A 19298-nucleotide genomic window follows, 5' to 3' on the forward strand; every position below is an offset into this window, starting at 1 on the left:
GTGTATAAATTTGTATGGACATATTTTCATTTCTCGTGGGTGCAGCTAGGAGTGCAACTGCTGGCTTACCTGTAAAGTATCTGTTTATAAGAAGCTGCCAAATTATTTCCAAAATGGTTGTATCATCTTGTCTAATCTTTTAAACAAAATCCTGTGCCACAGGGAGGATAAGTATTTTCTTTTAACATGAGGAAACTAAGGCCAGAGGGTTATGATTTGCTTCACAGCTTACAAGACAATAGTGACAGAGTCTGAGCTACACAACACGTCTTGTGGCTCCTAATACAATGGTCTCTTTATTACCTGGGTCCACAAATCACTGGGAAGACCAAACTTGCTGTTGCCGCTGTCCTAAACCATCATGGACTCAACCAAGGAAATAACTTTTATCCTCTCTGCTCTCCCTTTATCTGTGCCACTGAGGCTCCTCTGCTGCAGTAAAATGATTCTTGCACAATTTCAAGTGCCTGTATTTAACTTATTTAGATGGTCCTTAATGCAAACCAAATTCAGGGCTCATACTCTTTTTGATCAAACAGTGCAGCAAGCAAAGGTTTTAACTGCATTTCTAACAAGTGCAGGCAAGGGCCTGCTCTGTCAGTAGAATATAATTAACGCCAGCTTTCTAATCATCTGGTCATTAATGCCAGCCTTGGTGAAGGGCCTGCTACTTAATAGATAGGAAAATAAGATTAAAGGCCATAAAAAGCCTAAAAGCACATAATATCCTCATATAACAAAGGGAAACTGACCCCTAACCTCACCCCCAGAGTAACAGTGTATAAATTATTAATCCATTTGGAAATTACAGCTTTCAATGATCTAAATCTAGTTGAGCTTCTCCAGGCATTTCAACGGTAAACCTTTACAGGCTAAGACATACATGTGTGTAAATGGGGGACCCCAGTGTGTGAATCTGGACCTGTCTCAAACCTGAGCCTCCAGTTAGTCTAGAGCATGTGTGTCAGTCTGTAGTGAAACCTGACTTGCAAAACCTCAAGGACAAATGAGAGACAGGGGTCGGGGGCAAGGGGCAAGCTCCTGTCATAACTGTCATTAATCCAATTTGCAACCCATGCAGATTTCCCTTTGCTGGATGTGGGCTTGTCCCTTTGCTAGCTATGGGTTTCTGAGCTCAGGGCAGCTTTACTTGGCTCCATCAAGGGGAGAGAGAGCCTGTGATTTCTATTCGGGCTGTGAGTTACCTTTCAGTGTGCCTAATAAGTAAATACATGGATTCAGTAAAAAGCACCTTATTTTCCCTAGAGTCAGCAGAAAACATAAACCATTTTTATCCTAGCCCTTTTTATGGATTGAAGATGTTCTAAGAAGAACAAGAGGGAAAATCCTTTCTATATGCCTAGTCAGAAGTCACAATTTTTCTTTCCTTTGACAGTAGCTTCTTCTGCTTTCCCATCCTACAAGATAAGAGACAATACTGTCCTCCAAGAATTCCCAGAAATTTTTACATTCATCTCTTGCTTTGGCTTCACCCTTAGCTTGGAAGGAAGGCTAGACTTTTCCCCAGTTTTACATCTAAAGTCAGGAAGGTCCAGAAATCCAGGCCCTAGGGAATCAGTGGGTCGGCTGGGCCAGAGCCTGGGCCGCTAAGTCGCAGTGCCTGGATGATTCTGTTACCTGCCTTTGAAAACAGGAACCCCTCAGGGACCAGGAAGCATGAAGGAATCCCAAAGGGAAGGCTGGAACCAGATGTTACAATTTCAAAGCTTGGGCAGGCTAAGGTGGGGTCACATTCACAGGCATAAAAGAGTACCTCCACTCCTACCCCATCCCTGGGTTCCTGAGTGGGGCTGAATCTAGGTTGTTTTGTGTGTGTGTGTGTGTGTGTGTGTGTGTTTTGCCAGAGAACACAGTGAGAAACTTCTCTGAGATATCATAATGGGCCCTGTTGTACTGTCAAATCAAACCCAAAAGCCATGAGGAAGAGGCAGAGGAACCAATAAAAGAAAAGATCTCACTCCTTAAGAGTGGGTTTTAACCATGTTCACGTACAGCTTGCGGGGTTGTGACTCTGCTGGCTGCGCTGAACTTGGCTGTCTTAGCCTTGGGGTAGATGGGTGGATTTAGGAACCATGAACAAATGGCTGCCCTTCCATTTTCTCCATTGCCAGCAGGGCCACTGGGAATCTTCTCAGACTTACTTTACCCGTTTTTAATCCTCCCATAATCCTCTCAGCACCACTGTCTGCACCACTCTGGGCACTTGTTTTGAAGCATTCTTTTCCAAATATAGTCTTGCCCATCGGTTTATATAGTGCATTCAGTGCCTGTTCTGTACCAGACGCTATGCTAGATACTGAGGTTAAAGATATGAGCCCCTTGTTCCCAAGGAGCCCACAGTCCTCTTTTTTCCTCAGAAATAAGATCACTTAGGGCAGGAATCAATTCTACCAATTTATATCACCCCCAGTGGGCCAAGTACAGGGTTATAGGCCCAGAGCCCTTGCACAGTGATGAGTCGCATGGATTCAAGGGAATGGTCCTGGATCACCTGCCTATAGGAAGCCTGAATTGGGAACATGGCCAAGGATACACTCTAGAACTTCTCTGTCCAATATGGTAGCTACAAGCCAAGTGTGGATATTTACATTTAAATTAATTAAAACTACATTGTATAAAGTTCAGTTCCTTGGCTTCTCTAGCCACATTTCAAGAACATTTCCACTGCAGAAAGTTCTATGTGGCAGCCCTCTTCCAGAGTCCTTACATAACTCAGGCTTCTTTCAAACTGCAAAGCAGAGTTTCCATACGCCATCCCTGGGTTGCCTGGACAGCCTTTTCTAAAGCTCCCTTGATCCAGCAAGCAAGCTCTCTGAGAACTGTGGCCTACCTCAACATATGTGTTAAGATGGACCCATAATACTTTCCCCTCTGTTCAGCCTAAGCCTCCCCGATCCTTCAAGGTCCAACTCAAGTGTCCTTTCCTCAACTCCCCCTGCCCTCCTCTTCTGTGAATGTATGTACTTGAATCTACAGTATGCACCCAAGTTGATGACATGTTGAATTATTTTACTCTCTACAGTGCTGTTCCACAGGGTGTGCAAACCACTGACTGCACACAGGCACTCCGTGGAGGTGGTATGGGGGACTGAGACTCAACCCACCCTCCACTGCCTCAGCTGTGCACCTTGGCACGGGTGCGTCTCCCTGGAGGAAGTGTCCTTTTTCTAATTTGCACGAAGGAGTCTATAGGCTGGTGGCAGCCTTGGTTTTCTAACCATCTTGAGGGCATAAGTCTTGTCTGCCACACGAGACAGCAGCTCTGTGGAGGAAGTGACCTGGTCTTCTGTCTCACCAGTCACACCCCACTCAAGGCCACATACCACAGACACACGGAAGCCACAAGGGGCACTCCTGGAACTCACAGTTCTGGTGACTCTTGGTCATGTTCTCGGAGTCTAGCGCATGGTAGAATTCATAGGCTGAGCGGCCAAGCAGCTCCTCAGGGTGGTAACCAATCAGTTCTGTGATTCTGAGTTTTTAAAAAGGCAGCATGTAAGGAAGAAAGACCATATTAACTTAGCACAGCATGTGGGCAGGAGCTAACCCCAGAAGGCAAATCAAACACACACATGCAGATGAACACAATCCAGACTTTCTTGTTGTACCATGTATCCAAGCAAAAGAACACTGTGCTCAATCTACAACTGCAGGCTTAACCAAACCCCTGTTGTTCCTGCCCTTCCTGAAGCCATGTTTGGGAGGAGAGAAAAGCACCAGTTCTGAGGACTCCCTCTCCCCACCACCCCGGTACACACATATGTCTGTTCTCCAAGAACCACTGGAAGGGGCTCACCCCAAGTTTTTGCAGATGAGGGAGTAGACATCCAGGAAGGGCAGACAATTTGCTCGATGCCTACACAGGTGTCCAGGGACAGAGCAAGAATGAAAACTGGGGCCTCCAGTTGCTACATCAAGCTCATTCTAGTAGAAGGCAGTATAAATGAAACATGAAAATTATGTGGCCCCAGGTAGAGCCACCTTTGTCTCTGTGTCAACCAGCATGTGAGAGGGAGTCCAGGCAGGCAGAACCCGTCTGTGCTTAAACCTTCACTTTTCTGCAGGTCCTGCCTGTGACCTCAGGTGCCCTCGGACACTTTCTACTTGTGCCTCACATTTCAAGGAAACGAGGGAGGCAAGGAGGTGGTGAGAGGAAGAAATATTAAATCATAGTCATAGAAATATGCCTTATTATACTCTAACAGGCAGCTCTGAGATGACACCACTGGCTGTCATTTCAGTGTCCCTTTCTTCATTCTGTAAGGTATCTGGTTTTGATGGGAAGTGGGCAGAGGAAAGGGCAAATGTGGAGAACCATGAAGAATCACTTAACATTCTTAGGACCCTTTGTTCTGTGCTGGAATCACTAAAATAAACAAAGCCCTGCCTAAGAACCACCAGGTTGGCCGCTTTACCCAATATCATGTCCTATCCTAGGCTATATAATACCTCCATATTATCTCTCAAAATCTTGGTTCTCTCTCAGACTTTAAATAATGGCTTCACTGTCTTGTTTACTTGGCCTATCACAAGTTAGAAGTGATGCCACAGTCTCATTATTACAACTCTACTTCAGAAGGCATGACTACTGGATACAGTCCTGTAATTTATCCTTGTAGGGGATCAATAACACGGAGAGGAAAGCAGAAGCAGTGGCTCCTCATTTCCTGTCTCTGCTCTAAACCCACCCCCCAAACAGGTCAACTTGCATACATCTGTCAGACCAAATTGCCCTAAAATACTACTTGCAACCTGCCATACTCTTATTTAAGTATCTACAGCTTTCACTTTTGCCAACCACACCAACAGTAAATGCTGCCTAACTTCCAAGTCCCCCCAGAACCTACTCTCCATCTTTTGAGCAATTTGATTTTCAACTCATCTGTAAAATGTTATGTACCCTCTGTCATGGAAGACCCCTCTCCCCTCAGTTCCCCATGCCTGGAAAACTCATTCTTGCTGCAGAAGCTTTATGCCTTCTCTTCTCCCCTCTTCTCCAAGCCCTGACACCTCCAGGACCAGCTAAAGCCTCATCTTCTCCACAGAGCCCTCTCCAATTCCTCCAGCACAACGTCTCTCATGAAGTCCTAAGGAGTATGCACAATATTACAGAAAATTATGCATTTGTCTCCTCACATCCTAGGCTGTCAACCCCTGAACTCAGGGACCACTTTCTCCTTTTGCTTCCTCTATAACGGGTGCTTAGTAAAAACCTCAACAGCTGACCAGTAGATTGATTTTCTCTTTGAACCTACGGTACAAACAGACACCTGTTTATCCCAGCACTGCTAAGGAACCTGGGCACTAAGGATCTACTTTTCTTTCTAGAATAATATGATTAACTGTCTCAATGTGTGTGCACATACATGCGCGCGCGCGCACACACACACACGCACACACACACACAGAACCTGTCATGATAGTCTATCCATCCTTTCTTCATTCTGTAAGTCATCTGGTTTTGAAGTGGGCAGAGAAGAGGCAAGTTCTCTGCTTGGGTGAGAATTTGGGGGTTAAAGCCTTTGTCAAACAAGGAGCAGCTCAACAGGGCTGAGAAGCTTAGGTCTCAGCTGATTCAGCCCAGTGGAGATTTCTCCAGTGAGATCCTAGCAGCTCATTTGTGCCAGCCAGCCAGTCTCAGAGCAGAAGGATCTGTCCCGTCGCTTGGCCCTGAGCAGAGAGGTCTCTGAACTCATTAGCAATGGATACATTATCTGGCAACCTAACCCTGGGGCTGGCGCCCAAGTACACCTTGGCAAAGGTGGAGACTGGGGGGAACAAGGAGACAGAACAGTGCTGGTCCTACGATCAACTGGCTTCGCTGCTGGGTCGGATGACTTTCAAGCTTAGCCTGGGAACTAGAACTGCATGAGTGAGCCCTGCTAACAATGGTCTGGCCATCTACAGGCTCACTGACTTGCCAGATAAACTGCTTCTGTTCCTGGGCAGGTCTAGAATTTTCTAGAGACCCTCCAAAATGAGTCTACTGGCATTCTAGGAAAGATGTCTTTCTACTACTCTCTGAAGGAATTAAATTTCCTTTCGAGATTAGAATCTTTAAATTAAAATGTTCAAAGTTGATGTTTATTATAATCTGCCTCATAATAAAATGTTTATCTAATTAATGTATCATCCATTCAAAGGCATACAATGGGCATGTTTTGGAAGTGGAAAAACAAACCTAGATTTCAGAACTGCCAGATATCTTCCCAGTAGCAGCTTTCATTTATCTTGTCAACTAAAATAAATATTTAATGTCTTTCTTCATTCCTTTAAACAGACTACTATAAAAACTGGGAAATACACCACATCCCAAACACAATTGAAGAACATTTGAGTTGTCAAACTTCACAAAGCCAGGAAACCCCAACTTAAAGCTCATGGTCATTCGCCCCCATGTGCAGGCACGTAGACGCCAGTGGGGAGGTTAATGAACCGAGCTTGTTTATAAGGTCGCTCCTACGGCACACAAGGGCCTTCCCCGCTCATTTCCCCCAGGCTCCAGACAAGCCTTCCGAGCTGGGCTGTGATAACACAAGTTCATCTGCTCTCTCCATCAGGGGCCAGGGAACTATTTTTTTTTTCTTTCTTTCTAATTAAGGACCCCTGACTCACTGGGAAAAAGAAAATCAGTTTGAGGTCACCCGTAAATTTAAAAGTCAACTCAGTAGGGCTGTTCTAAGAGAAGAGAGAAATGTACAAGGACTTAATTCACCAGATTTCAAACATAAGAACAGAGGATACTTTTAAATAATAAAGTCAAAAAACAGCAGACCAAGGATGCAGTGAGGAGAGAGATGCAGATAGATCGTCAGCCACAAGGAGGCAGAGGAAGGATGAAAGGATATAGAAAATACAGCTTTAAAGGGGGTTGTTAAATTCTGAAGTTGGTGTTACCCCAAGTAAATATGTGGGTCAGCTCTCTGAGCACTGGACTTCAGAGTGAGATGTGCCTTCAAAATGTAAAATGAATGATTCATTGCTCTTTACTCTCAAAACTGTTTAGAAGCTCTATGCAAAATACACCACCTACAGCAGAGTGCTCGCAAAAAAATTATTCTCTTGGCTACAGCGTGAGTGCTGCCACCTCAAGTGGCAGAAAGAAATCCACTCACAGGCCTGAGAAGGCTCGCTCTTCTTCCCCGCGTGTAATCGCCAGCACCCGTCCACGTGCGGTGCAGCGCCACGGTGCCTGACTTCAGATGCCACCGCCTGGAGTCACGCCAAGATCTGGCTGCAGTTTTTACCCCTGTTCCCTACACGAGTAAAGGATTTGCTAGGTAAATTAATCATGTAAGCAAGATGGTGAGAGAGTATTTAAACTGTTTAAGAGGATGAAAGTTTTAAGCACTTTGTAACCACCTATTTGTTTTCCAAAGAATGTATCTGCTAATAAATACTTCAAGTCGGCTTGCTTTTCTTCCACACTCTGCCCATCACCTCTCCTCAGCACCCCGTGATTTATCTCATTTTGGTTTCTATATGTGCTTATAAGCTTTGACACTGCGTTTCCTTACTAATATCTACGCTGTTCACTAACTCAGATTTCAGTGCCTTCGGTTGGTTTTAATATATTTTCATCTAGATTTTGTTTGCTTTAAACAGTACTTAAGCCTTGTGTTGTCCTCAAATACTACATGGTTATATGAAATCTATACAACCAGCTCTGTAATTAACGGGAAATCCATTGCTATCATGTCTGTGGAGTGTTACAGGGTACCTGTAGGGGTAAGTGTATACATAGGAAGGTTGTGTGTGTGTTTTACCACTTAATGGCTCTTTATAGTTCTCCTTACTGACATTATCTTTAGGATCCTCAACCTTTCCCTCACTTTTACCATTTTTACTTATTCTCAACTTCTTTGTAGAAAAACAATTCACCATAAATTTATCCACAGAACTTGGAATGTAGGCATCTTTATTAAACTGTAACTCCTGATATTAATATGTCCTATGTTCCCTAAATCCAATGACAAAACAGGGTTGCCCTAAAGTTCTTTACCTGTAAAAATTGTATGACCCTCTTTGTTGATTTGAAATTTTTACTGTAATTTTGAAACCTCTTCCCCTGGTGATACTGCTCCTATCCACATAATTTGGTTTTATAATTTATTTCTAAGATACAGGAAGACTCCTACAACTGTCAAAATCGCAGTAGGATTATATGATAATTAGAAAGGCTTGGCCTCTATCTCCCTGAGGGCTTGGCTTCCTTCACAGTTACCTCTTTCACCACTAGATGGCACCTCCACATGAATTTAAGAACCACCCTATTTTAAAGTTAAACTACTTGGGAACAACTTTTGTCTTCCTTTTGGGTAAATGGAATGTTGTATTTTGTACCATTCACTGTGGTTTCATTAAATGGCTTATGTCTCAAACTCTCAACTCCTGAAGATCAGGAATCATCTCTTTTACTTTGATGTAATGGTCTCTGGCACACCGTTACATAGCAGATGCACAGTAAATGACAGTTCGTAACTGGTTGCTCAGTATTTCGGGAAACAGAGTATATTGCCTATGTTTGAGTCGTAAATGAAGAAGAGATCATTAATTCCATTAATAATCAGGATATTTTTCTTTTACCCTGCTACTCAACTTGCTCCCCTTGTCTAGAGCAGTTGACCATAGGTACATAAATGTGACCGACATGAATTGTTATGAAATTTACTTTTAAAAGTATTTACTATTTTAAAAATAATTAATGCAGGACTTAATATGGTACTCTGATCCCTCATTAACAGGAGGACAAATGCATTTTGAACCATCTGTATTCCTTTATTCTATTTCAGATGTTTCAGAATAGGTTGTTTCAGATTCAACTGATTTGACCTGAGAGTTCAATGTAAAATTAGAGTTGTCTTTTCTCTCCCTTCTTTCCTGTCGGTTTTCATCTTTTTCTCAATGACCCTTTTTCTTTTTTTGCTTGATTGTGTCTGTGGTCTCAGTATATCTAAGACAAGTACCAAACTGCTTCAAAATTGATTTTGTGGATTCTAACTGCCATACATTTTCTTCAGATTCTGACTTTTCTTGTAGGAAAACAATCCCCTTTGTGGGAATCACAGCACCTTGTGTGTCTCAGATGTCATTAAACCTAGTGAATTTCCTGATTAAAATGGAGAACCCCTCACCCCATTAGGTATCATGGACAGGCATTGGTTTTTGCAGGATTTGTCTCTAAAGGGGAATTGAGGCGGAGAGTGTATATATGTGTGCATGTGCATATGCTTCTCCCCATCCCACCACAAAGAGTGAAAACAAAACAAGCTACCAAAACCAAAAATATCTCAGGCCTCATCAAAGCAATTAAGATATAACACTTAGGGATTAAGGACTTAAAATAGTCACTTCATCAACTGTCTAAGCCATGTCTGTGCCCTTGTTAACTAATCTGCTAATCGGTTAAACACAACTTCTGTGTGACACAGCATTCTATGTCTTTAAATGCTTCTACATGCAGCTCTCCAGCACCACTGAATTCAGACTTGGGGCCATGTAATTAGGTTTCTTGAAAGGCAAGATTTTGCTGAAAATGCAGTGTGTCTCGCAGAACTTATAAGCAATATCACCCTCTACATTATGAGTCACAAAGCCCTAAATCACGAGGCTTGATACTTCCTTTAAGCCAGAAGCTACTCTGCCTACCAGCCCTGAGCCAAACTAAGAAGTCAGCACAGCATCTTTCCCCTTTCTATGTACATTTCCTCTCCAGCCACATTTAGACATCCAATTCCTTGTGTTTCTCCCCCTCTTCTTTTGTCCAAAGGTTAGTACCTTCAGAAAATTACCTGAAACTCATTTAAACCAAGATAATGAATAAAGGATAACGCTGAATTACCCCTTCCAGAAGATTTCTTCTCACTGTAACAAGGATCAAAATCTTAAGCTTAAAAAAAATCTCTTTTCTATTATCTAGGGATGCCAAGTTATTTTCTAGGACAGTAGGGTTTTCCCAGTGCTTATGGAGTTATGTTACGGATGTGCTTCACTCACCAGGGTGAAGCACGTATCTGACTTTCATCATCCCCAGCACTATATATGCTCCCAGGCTATATGGCTAGGTCGGCTTGAGCCACTTCACCTCAAAGCCAGTGACACAGGGGCTATGCACTGGGATTGTCCATGTTATCTCACAAGACTACTGAGGTACACAAAGCTGTGTCTTCTGCCCAGAATGTTCACCTGAATACAAAGACTGCATCTGATAAATAACCTTACCTATAACATGGATTCCTGCACTGCCTGTCACTAAAAGGGCAATCTTCTTCTTGAACCACCATCATTATCATCATCACCACCACCATCACCACCACCACCACCACCACCACCACCACCACCACCACCACCACCACCACCACTAACAATTACAATAAATGGTGACTGTGTCGAAGTTCCAGGACGGAAGGCTTCATGCATGACATTTTCTCCCTATGAGGTTAGAGCATTTCTTTCTACTTATATAACTACCCACTAGCTCCAAAGGCTGTGAATCCTGGCCCTACTGTGGTCAGAACTGAAGGACAGGAATGACTCAAGGATACTTTTACAAAAGTTCTGAAATTGTGCCACAAGTGGTGGCCAACTCTAAGAAGGGGCGACCAACCAACACCAGGCCAGTCTGGAATCAGAGGAGAGAAACCCCATCCTGGAGAGGAGGGTCCCTCCCATGAAGAAACCAGATGCCCTTGGGATGTCCAGCTGATAAGAGAAAAGTGGGTAGGCCTGGGGGAGGCTGAGCAGGAGCTTTTTTTCCTGGGGTTCCATGGTTTCCTGCTGGCTGAGGAAGACAAGGCAGATTCTTGCTGATCTGGGGGTCAGATTCTTCCTCTTCCTGCCCCCCAGCCACTAACTGCCTTCAGAAGTGGTTTCAGCTCCTTGAGTTTGGTGGAAGATTTTGCTTTGGAGGAGGCCAAGGACAGGAAGTAAGATATAAGCAATAACAAGAAGCCTCACATGGGTTGTGGTGTCTGGACTTCTCAAAGTGCTTGCACAGCCATTATCTCATTTTACAGTGACCCCATGAAACAGGTTAGAAAGTGTTATCTCTATTTTGGAGAAGGGGAAACTGAGATCTCAGGGTTTCCTGAGGAGAAACCCTAGAAGATGAAAGAAGAGTGGCAAAGAGTTTGGGGTGGCAAAGAGCTGCCACAGGAACTGTCACCCTGGGACACATGGCGGCTCTAGATGCTGCAGAAAGCTGAGGTCAGGCAGGGAGATCTCTGCCAGGAAGGGCACATCCGGGGTGTGCTGCTCAGCAAGCCGCAGTGGCGCTTACTCAAGCCAGGCCTACCCTGGGCCCAGTCTTCTGCATTTCCTTCCCTCCCTGGGGCCGGCCATTGCTCCGGGCATCTGTTCTCCCCATCTTCCTCCTCCTACCTCCCATCATCAGGCTCCAGAGTCCCAGAGGCAGGGCTGGTGGGGGAGTTAGGAGCTGTAGGGTATCTAAATACTCCCTCCTATGACAACCCCAGCCTCTTCCCCACCTGCTTCAATCTTCTAAATGAGCTAAGAACCAGAGATGGCATGACATGCATAAGCAGTCTTAGGCACTCTTTCAACAACTCTAATAAAGGTGATAATAAGAGCTAACACTGAACATTTATTACTAAATTTGAACCTAAGCCATCTAGTCCTGAAGCCCATGCTCTTAATCACTACTGTGGCTCCTAAGAGACACTGGGCCTGGCACTGGGGGGTTAGCATCTGGCTCAGCTACCTTCATCTTCTTCAAAATGGCGGGACACTGGCCGGAATGGAGTTGCATGCAGGAAGGAACAAGGCGGAGGGAAAGGCTCAGTCAGTAATGGAAGAGGGTCAGTCTCCAGGGCAGAAGGTGATGCTCCTTACTGGCCTCTGAAGCAGGAGTACAGATGGAAGTCTCTAGACTCTTTCTCCTGGGGCAGAAGACTGCCTTGAGAATTTCCTCAGGAGCCTGATACACGTATGGAGAAATATGTTCACACCACAATGATGAGAAGAGTTGCACACCAGGAAAGCTCTGCAGATGGACCCTGAGGCTCTGTCAATGGGAGACCACCAAATACAGTACCGGGAACCTCTGAGGGGCATTGATGCAATGAAACAGTGGCACAGGTCCACGAACATGCACCCGGCAATACCACGTCTATGTTCAGTTCCACACCTTTAATACAGGCACAACTCCCCACACACACAGGTAAGACCCATCTCTGCCCACAGCATACACACTCATGGCCCCCTACCTGTCATCACAGTAGGTGAACTTCATGTCCATGCTGTGGCGGCTCAGGAAGGTCTTGCTATCCAGGGGGATGTCCATGTGGGATGGGTGCTGGATTGGTTCACACATGATGATGAGGCAGGACAGCAGGGGCTCCTTGTAGCCACACAGACTATTGTGAGGAGGGCAGTTGTTGTAGACTTTCACCTGGCCCGTGCAGTGCAAGACCTGAGACAGGCGTGGAAGGGTCAGACATGGAGCCGAGAGTGCTGGGGGTGGGGGTAGGGCCTTAGGCATCCCCTGCACCGCCGTTACCGTACACCTGGGACTCCAACCCAGGCCTGATGTTGCCCTACCTTCCAGGTGGCTGACTTGAGGTTGACAGTACGGCCTCTGTTGGTGACCGTGCACTTCATCCTCATGAAGAAGTCCCGCTCTGTGGACATGTCTTTGCTTTTTTTCCCAAAACCAGAGCCTGGATGTGGAAGGATGGGAAGAACCAGCTGAAGTCAGTTTTATATGGATATTCATGAGAGGGGCCCAGCTGCAGTTTTTCTTGGCAGCCTATTGTTTATATTTTCCAAATATCTGCTCTCTTAGCACCTGTGGTCTGCCATCAACACTGAGCTCCATCATGGCCTGTGAACTAATGGTTCCCACTCTCAAGCTTATCTCCTCAACTGGAGCATAAACTCCCACAAGGTAGGAGCTGCTCTATCATTTGATTTCCCATTGCATCTGGAACATGGTCAGTGGTGCCTTCAGAGCAGCGACACAACGACTGCCTATCAGCCACTAACTCAGCCACCCTTTCCTGGGGCAGGCCCAGGTCTTCTCGCAGAAATTCCAAGGGACGGTCTGAGTGAGGCCACAGTTACTCCAAGGGTGTAAGCCTTCCTCACAGGTTAGAAATGTCTCTCAGACACTCCCGTCTTTCCTTTATAACCTGTCTCTCAAGAGGAATTTAACCCCTCCTGTACCCCATTTGCAAACTGCAATGGGGCAGGATACCATGCCATTAGCTTTGTCCCTGAAGTGACATATGTATCAAGGCTCTAGAGAGACCTCTGGTACGAATCTCCTTACAGTGGACTTGGTGAGCAAGTCCACTTTATGGATTAACTCAACCTGGATCATATCCTCTCAGCAAAAATTAAATCACCAAGACCAGCAATATAGCTTCCTTCCTTATAGTTGCCAAACAGCCTACCGATTCAGAACCATTTTCCACTTTTTGTAAAACAAAGTAATGAAGAGTGCCAGCTGAATCCCACTTGTCTGTGTCTAAATCCTGCCTACACCACCATCTCTGGTACCTACTTTCAAAGATATAATCCTGCCCCCTACCCAGCATCATAGAACAATCTAGAGCCTTGTTTCGAATAGTCACACTCCTTCCTCCAGGAACAGTCACCAGCCCCTGCACTTAAACTTCCAGAGGACCTTGACTGACATATTCCTGAAGAGTTATGTGTCAAAGGAACTGTGGCACCCTTGAACAAAACTTCAACATCCTTAGGGGACCCCACTCAGTAACAGATTGAATAGTGAATTTTTTTAAAAAAGAGAGAACATTCCTTCATCACGATTATAAAACCATTTCTCCCATACCAAATTATGATTCTTACCATTTTAATTTTCAGAGGTGGGGTTAGCATACAATGAGATATACCTGTATCTTCGGATCTGGCCCCACCACCAGGACCAGACCAGTTGTGGGGTGTAAGGGGGCTGGAGGGATTCATTTGTGGCTGTTGCTGGGGTATTATTGAGGCCTCTTAACTTGGTAACCTCTGGATTCTCCCCATGCTGACATTTGATCTTTTTTTTTTTTTTTTTTTGAGACAGAATCTCGCTCTGTCGCCAGGCTGGAGTGCAGTGGCGTGATCTCGGCTCACTGCAACCTCTGCCTCCTGGGTTCAAGTGATTCTCCTGCCTCAGCCTCCCAAGTAGCTGGGACTACAGGCACGCGCCACCACGCCCAGCTAATTTTTGTAATTTTGGTAGAGACGGGGTTTCACCATGTTGGCCAGGATGGTCTCGATCTCTTGATCTCGTGATCCACCCACCTCAGCCTCCGAAAGTCCCGGGATTACAGGCGTGAGCCACCGTGCCTGGCCTTGATCATTCTTTCTAAACACTGCTCCACACAGATCACTCCACCCCTGCACAGAAACCCTCAATAGCTCCCCATTGTCTATGGAATAAAGTTCAAGGCCCTCCACCTGGCCTTCAAAGCCTTCCACAATCTGCCTCATGGCTTTCTTTTCCTCTAGGAACTCACACTAACCCTTTAGGTCTAGATCACAAGTCCACCCACAGGCTGGCACCTTCAGTGAAGATTTGCTGATTCATTGAGTTTGACTGATCCCAAGCCCTCAATATGCAGATCAAGAGATCTAAAGTTCTACTCAGATAATTAGAGGTCGCTTGGCTGTGAATCATGGCACTTGAGAACTGAAAGGTTGTCGCCTTTGCCTAGTCCAATACCATCAATTTGAAAAGAAAGACTGAGGAACACAGAAGTAGGGCACTTGCTTCTGGTCACAGACTCAAACTCAGACTATGGTCAGTGGCTGAACTGACACTAAGAACCCAAAGGCCAAAGGGTTTCTGGAGTACAGAAGAAATCAGTCTTTGGTTTTCTCAGGCTTTCTCAGGCTTCAAGCACCTACCCATTCAGAACATGAATCCTCTTTTTAGAGAGCTTTAGAAAGTCTGGTAGCCCTTTCCCCACAGAACCAGACAAGACACTGAGCAGCCTACAGGGTGCTCTCTGCCAGTGTACCCTAGGACCCAGGTGGTCTAAGGCCTGCAGATGAGAGAGCAGAGGAGCTGGGTGAGGGAGCTGTGGCAGTGGTAGAAGAGGAGGTGGTTGTAATTCCGTACTTTGCAGGCCCAAATGTGGACTGCAGGCTCAGTCTGTAACAGGGTGGAGGTGAGCCAATGAAGTGTCTGTTTTTGCAGCGTGTGTGGTAATAAGAGCCAAACCTTGTAGGCTTAGCCTCACTGCCTCTGTTATTCAGGCTAGACAGGCACAAGCCCCATGGCAGTGACAGGTGAGGTTGTTAAAGAGGACATCTAGACATGCACAGAATCTCCCCAGACCAGTGACAGAATCTCAGGTTTGGAAGGGACCTTGACAGTCATTAAGCCCCAATTCTGACCAAAGCTTCAGTCCTCTTAACAATGTCCCTATTCATGCCTTTGTTGAATGGCCACAGTTACAAGACAGGAAGCTCCACTGCCATTGCAACCTGCTTTCTGCCTGTGTGGGTCCTCTCATCTGCTGGCACCTGCTGGGTATCCCCATGGGTAAGGTCCTGAATGCTAGATCTTTTTAAACCTCTTCTCCATCAAAACCTTGACCTATGTCTCATCAGGTTACCATTTCCTGTGGTAGCTCTTCTCCAAAAGTAGCTCCAACAAGCCATGCCTTTTGACACTCACGGCTTCATGTAGTTTCCTCCCACAGTGAGCCAGGGCTGGCCTGTAACATGCTCTAACCAACAAGATGGGGCAGAAGTGATGCTCTGCCAATCTGGGGACAAAGCCTTCAGAAGGCCTGGCAGCTTCCACTTTAGTGCTTCTGGGAGCCCTAAACTGCCACATAAGATGTCTGGCTACCCTAGAGACACCATATGGAGAGGGAGAGTCTCTGAGTCTCCACAGAGTGAGAGAACAGTCCTGTTGTCCCAGCATGCCAACTGAGTCCAGGGTTCCAGCCACCTGCCACAAGGTCCCAGACGGGTGTGAGCTATCCTGATCACCCCAGCCTAGTCCGGCCCCCAGATGACTGCAGCCCAGCTGACATCACATGGAGTACAAGACCCACCCACTGAACCCTGGGAGATAATCATCAAAGCCCTATGTTATAGGTGGTTTGTTACACAGCAATAGATAACTACAGTAGTTACCATAAGCACTTTGGCACAGACTAATTCCTCACTGGTTTGGCTGGTGTCATTTGGCAGAGATGCTTGACTCGGGTGATGAAACCTCCTAGAGACAGTGTCCTAACCCAAAGGTGTCCCCTAGTAGTGGGACACCAGGCACCATGCAGGGCCAGCAGGAGATATTTCTGAGTACTGGATCCTCTCAATGCCCCAATCTCATCTCACAGGCTACATACTTAAATTTTTTAAGGACATCCATTTTTCCTGCATCACAAGGGCCATGAGCTATCTCCCTTATACTCGTAGACAAAGGGGAGGCAGATTCCCACCCAGTGGGGGCAAGAAGGAAGTAAACACAATTAAGGATACCATTTTTGAGACTCAGGTTCTCACGAATCTCCTCATGGTCGCAGGGATGAGTGAAGTCAAAGATACTATGTCCTGTTAGCTCCACCTGTTTCAAAAACAAGGTTAGGCATCATTATTCCTAACAGTGAAGTAAAAGACTCCAAGAGTAAGCTGAGCCACCTTCCAGATTTGGAGGCAGGGAGGAGACTGAATTGGGTTTTCTCGTAATCCCAGTCCAGTGTCAGGTCCACAGACAGAAAGATGTAATTGGGGACTACTGATGATGACAGAGACTTGGTCTGTTAATGAGTCAGTAGAGAGCTGTCTACCAGGATGGACATGAGCAAAGCCAAACCCAATGCTTGGGGGTGGGAGTGTGGCCTGAGGCGTGTGGCCTGAGGTCAGCGAGGGTCACCGTGGGCATTTGCACGGAGAGGTCAACTGGGATTGTGGCTAGCACCTTCCACTCATTTCTACCCCCAAATGGAAACATTTCTTCTTTTGAAAGAGATAGAGGAGGGTGTCACCTGTGTAAGTCCCATGAACTTGCTGATGTTTTCTGACAGAAAGATCATGTCGCCATCTTGGGTCACCACGGCAATGAAACCCTCCAAGGCTTTCAGGTACAAGTTGTCCATCTGCTGGTCAGCTTCGGCTTCGGACTCGTTTTCAGAGCAAACTGGAAAGAGAGAGGGGTGGGACAGCTTGCATGAATGTGGAGTGAAAACAGATGTGACTGGCACAGATAGGCATTTGCCAGGGATGGTGCAAAGGCATTGGGTGGACTTTTCTGGAAACGCATACTGCCGACCATCTGAATGTCTGCCTCCGCCTGGCAGCAGGCACCACTGCACAGAGGACACTCTGACGGGAGCTGCGAGGACAGTGTGCTTGTTGTGACAACAGTACTTCTGGCACTAGTAATGAGAGCAGTAGGAGCTGCTGTGTGAGTGGTTCGGGGTGGAAGTTTTCCCAGGCTGCCCCCAGCAACCACCTGTACAGCCTATAGACTCAGCTCTTGTCCCAGACCAAAAAAACCTTTTAGGCCGCAGGCCTTTGGTTGTTATACACAGACCATAGACTTTATTTCAGCCCTCTTCTCCTAGTTCATTATTTATCTCCAAAGACATTTACTTATGAAAATCTGTATTTATCCAGTGCAAACATCAATCAAAGTATGCCTGAATATAATGGTAGTCGTAGTAGTAGGAACAAATTTTAGCTGCTAATATATACTGCAATTACTACATGAAAGGTACTGCACTAAGCATGCTATGTAATCTTCACAGTGACCTACGAGGTAGATACTATTCTTAATCTCATTTTACAGATGAAGTGTAGAGAGGTTAAGCCATTTGTCCAAAGGTATAAAGACTGCAAAGCTAGCAAGCTTTGACAGCTGAATCCAGAAGCCACACTCAACCATTCATAGGCTTTGGAGTTAAACACAGGTTCTATTCCTAGATCAGCCTCCTATTAGGCTATGACTCTGGATAAGTAACAACCTCTTTGGATATCACTTTCCTTATCAGCTAAATGGGAATAACAATTTCCATCTCTGAATTGTAAGGATAAGTACGTAAAGTGCCTAAAACTATAACAACAGTAAATTCTTTCTTCTTTCTGCTCCAAGACATACACTACCCTCAAATTGCTCAGATCCCAGGTGAGGAATATGTAGCACTCAGAGATGCAAAGCTAAATAAAAGTTCAAGGGTGTCATAGCTGGGCTCCCAAGGAAAAGTGTAGATGGGAAGAGCTTCCAAGGAAAAGTGTAGATGGGAAGAGCTCCCAAGGAAAAGTGTAGATGGGTCAGAGGACGAGGGGGTCGCTTTGGGGTGATCACAGACAACTAACTGTTCCAAAGAAGATTTGAAGAGTCTTAGAAAAAACAGATTTCACTCTGTGGAATGAAAGAAGGGCCTTCTGAACCAGATGGGATTGTGTGAACACTGGAAAACACCTGGAACAAGCTTCAGTCCTAGGACTGAAGAGAGGCCCATCTGGCTGAAGAAGAGAATCCATTTCCCAGTCGCAGAGATTGGGCTGGTGAGGCAGGCCCAGTGTCCTGGAGGGGCCTCACATATCAAGCAAATGTGATCAGAGGAGTGCATCTCAAAGCACTGCTTTGGGGAGATTAGTCTGGCAATGGCATACAGAATGGTTTGGAGACAGTGAAGCCCAGAGGTGCAAAACAGAGTGAGCAGGCAACTGCATTCTCAGCAGGCTGTACAGGTGGTTGCTGGGTGCAGCCTAGGAAAACTTCCACCCCGAACCACCCAACTTTGAGTATCCTGCCCTATCTAGTATACCTCTGCTATCTGAAAAATATAGACTCGGCTCTTGTCCCAGACCAAAAAAAACCTCTTAGGCCCCAGGCCTTTGGTTGTTATACACAAACCACAGACTTTATTTCAGCCCTCTTCTCCTAGTTCATTATTTAACTCCGAAGACATTTACTTATGAAAATTTGTATTTATCCAGTGCAAACATCAATCAAAATATGCCTCACTTGATTTACAGAACAAGGGGATGAGAGTAATATGTCACTTGCAAACATTAATATTCACTGAACTAAAAGGAGTCTTTCAAATGGAGACTATTCTAAGGAATGTAGAATGCAATTCAATTTATGGGCCACTTGACCAGGGACACATCAATGCTGTGAAATGTCATTCAAGGGCCTTTCTGCAAGGGAACTGGGATTCTCTTTTATCTTTTTCCTCGAGCCTCTAAATTTAAGCTTTGGGTTACCTGCTGTTATTCCTCAAGAAGAACAAATCCACATTACAAGATCTTCCTACCAAGAGGCTTCAGTGAAGGCAAAGGGG

At 45.5% G+C, this 19298-nt stretch overlaps 1 protein-coding gene across 2 annotated transcripts in view; it reads right to left on the reverse strand.

Moving 5' to 3' along the window:
• EPAS1 (endothelial PAS domain protein 1) overlaps positions 1-19298 on the reverse strand; it is an 89339-nt gene that overhangs the window by 13294 nt on the left and 56747 nt on the right. For both annotated transcript variants that reach the window (XM_001147219.7, XM_054677824.2), the window contains 5 exons: positions 16995-17146; positions 16489-16573; positions 12580-12698; positions 12246-12451; positions 3387-3493 (listed from right to left, as the gene is read on the reverse strand). In XM_001147219.7, coding sequence (XP_001147219.1) covers positions 3387-3493; positions 12246-12451; positions 12580-12698; positions 16489-16573; positions 16995-17146 — 669 coding nt within the window. The remainder of the gene's footprint in view (positions 1-3386; positions 3494-12245; positions 12452-12579; positions 12699-16488; positions 16574-16994; positions 17147-19298) is intronic.

The sequence above is a fragment of the Pan troglodytes genome, chromosome 12 (genome assembly GCF_028858775.2).
Source record: "Pan troglodytes isolate AG18354 chromosome 12, NHGRI_mPanTro3-v2.0_pri, whole genome shotgun sequence".
Lineage (NCBI taxonomy): Eukaryota > Metazoa > Chordata > Mammalia > Primates > Hominidae > Pan > Pan troglodytes.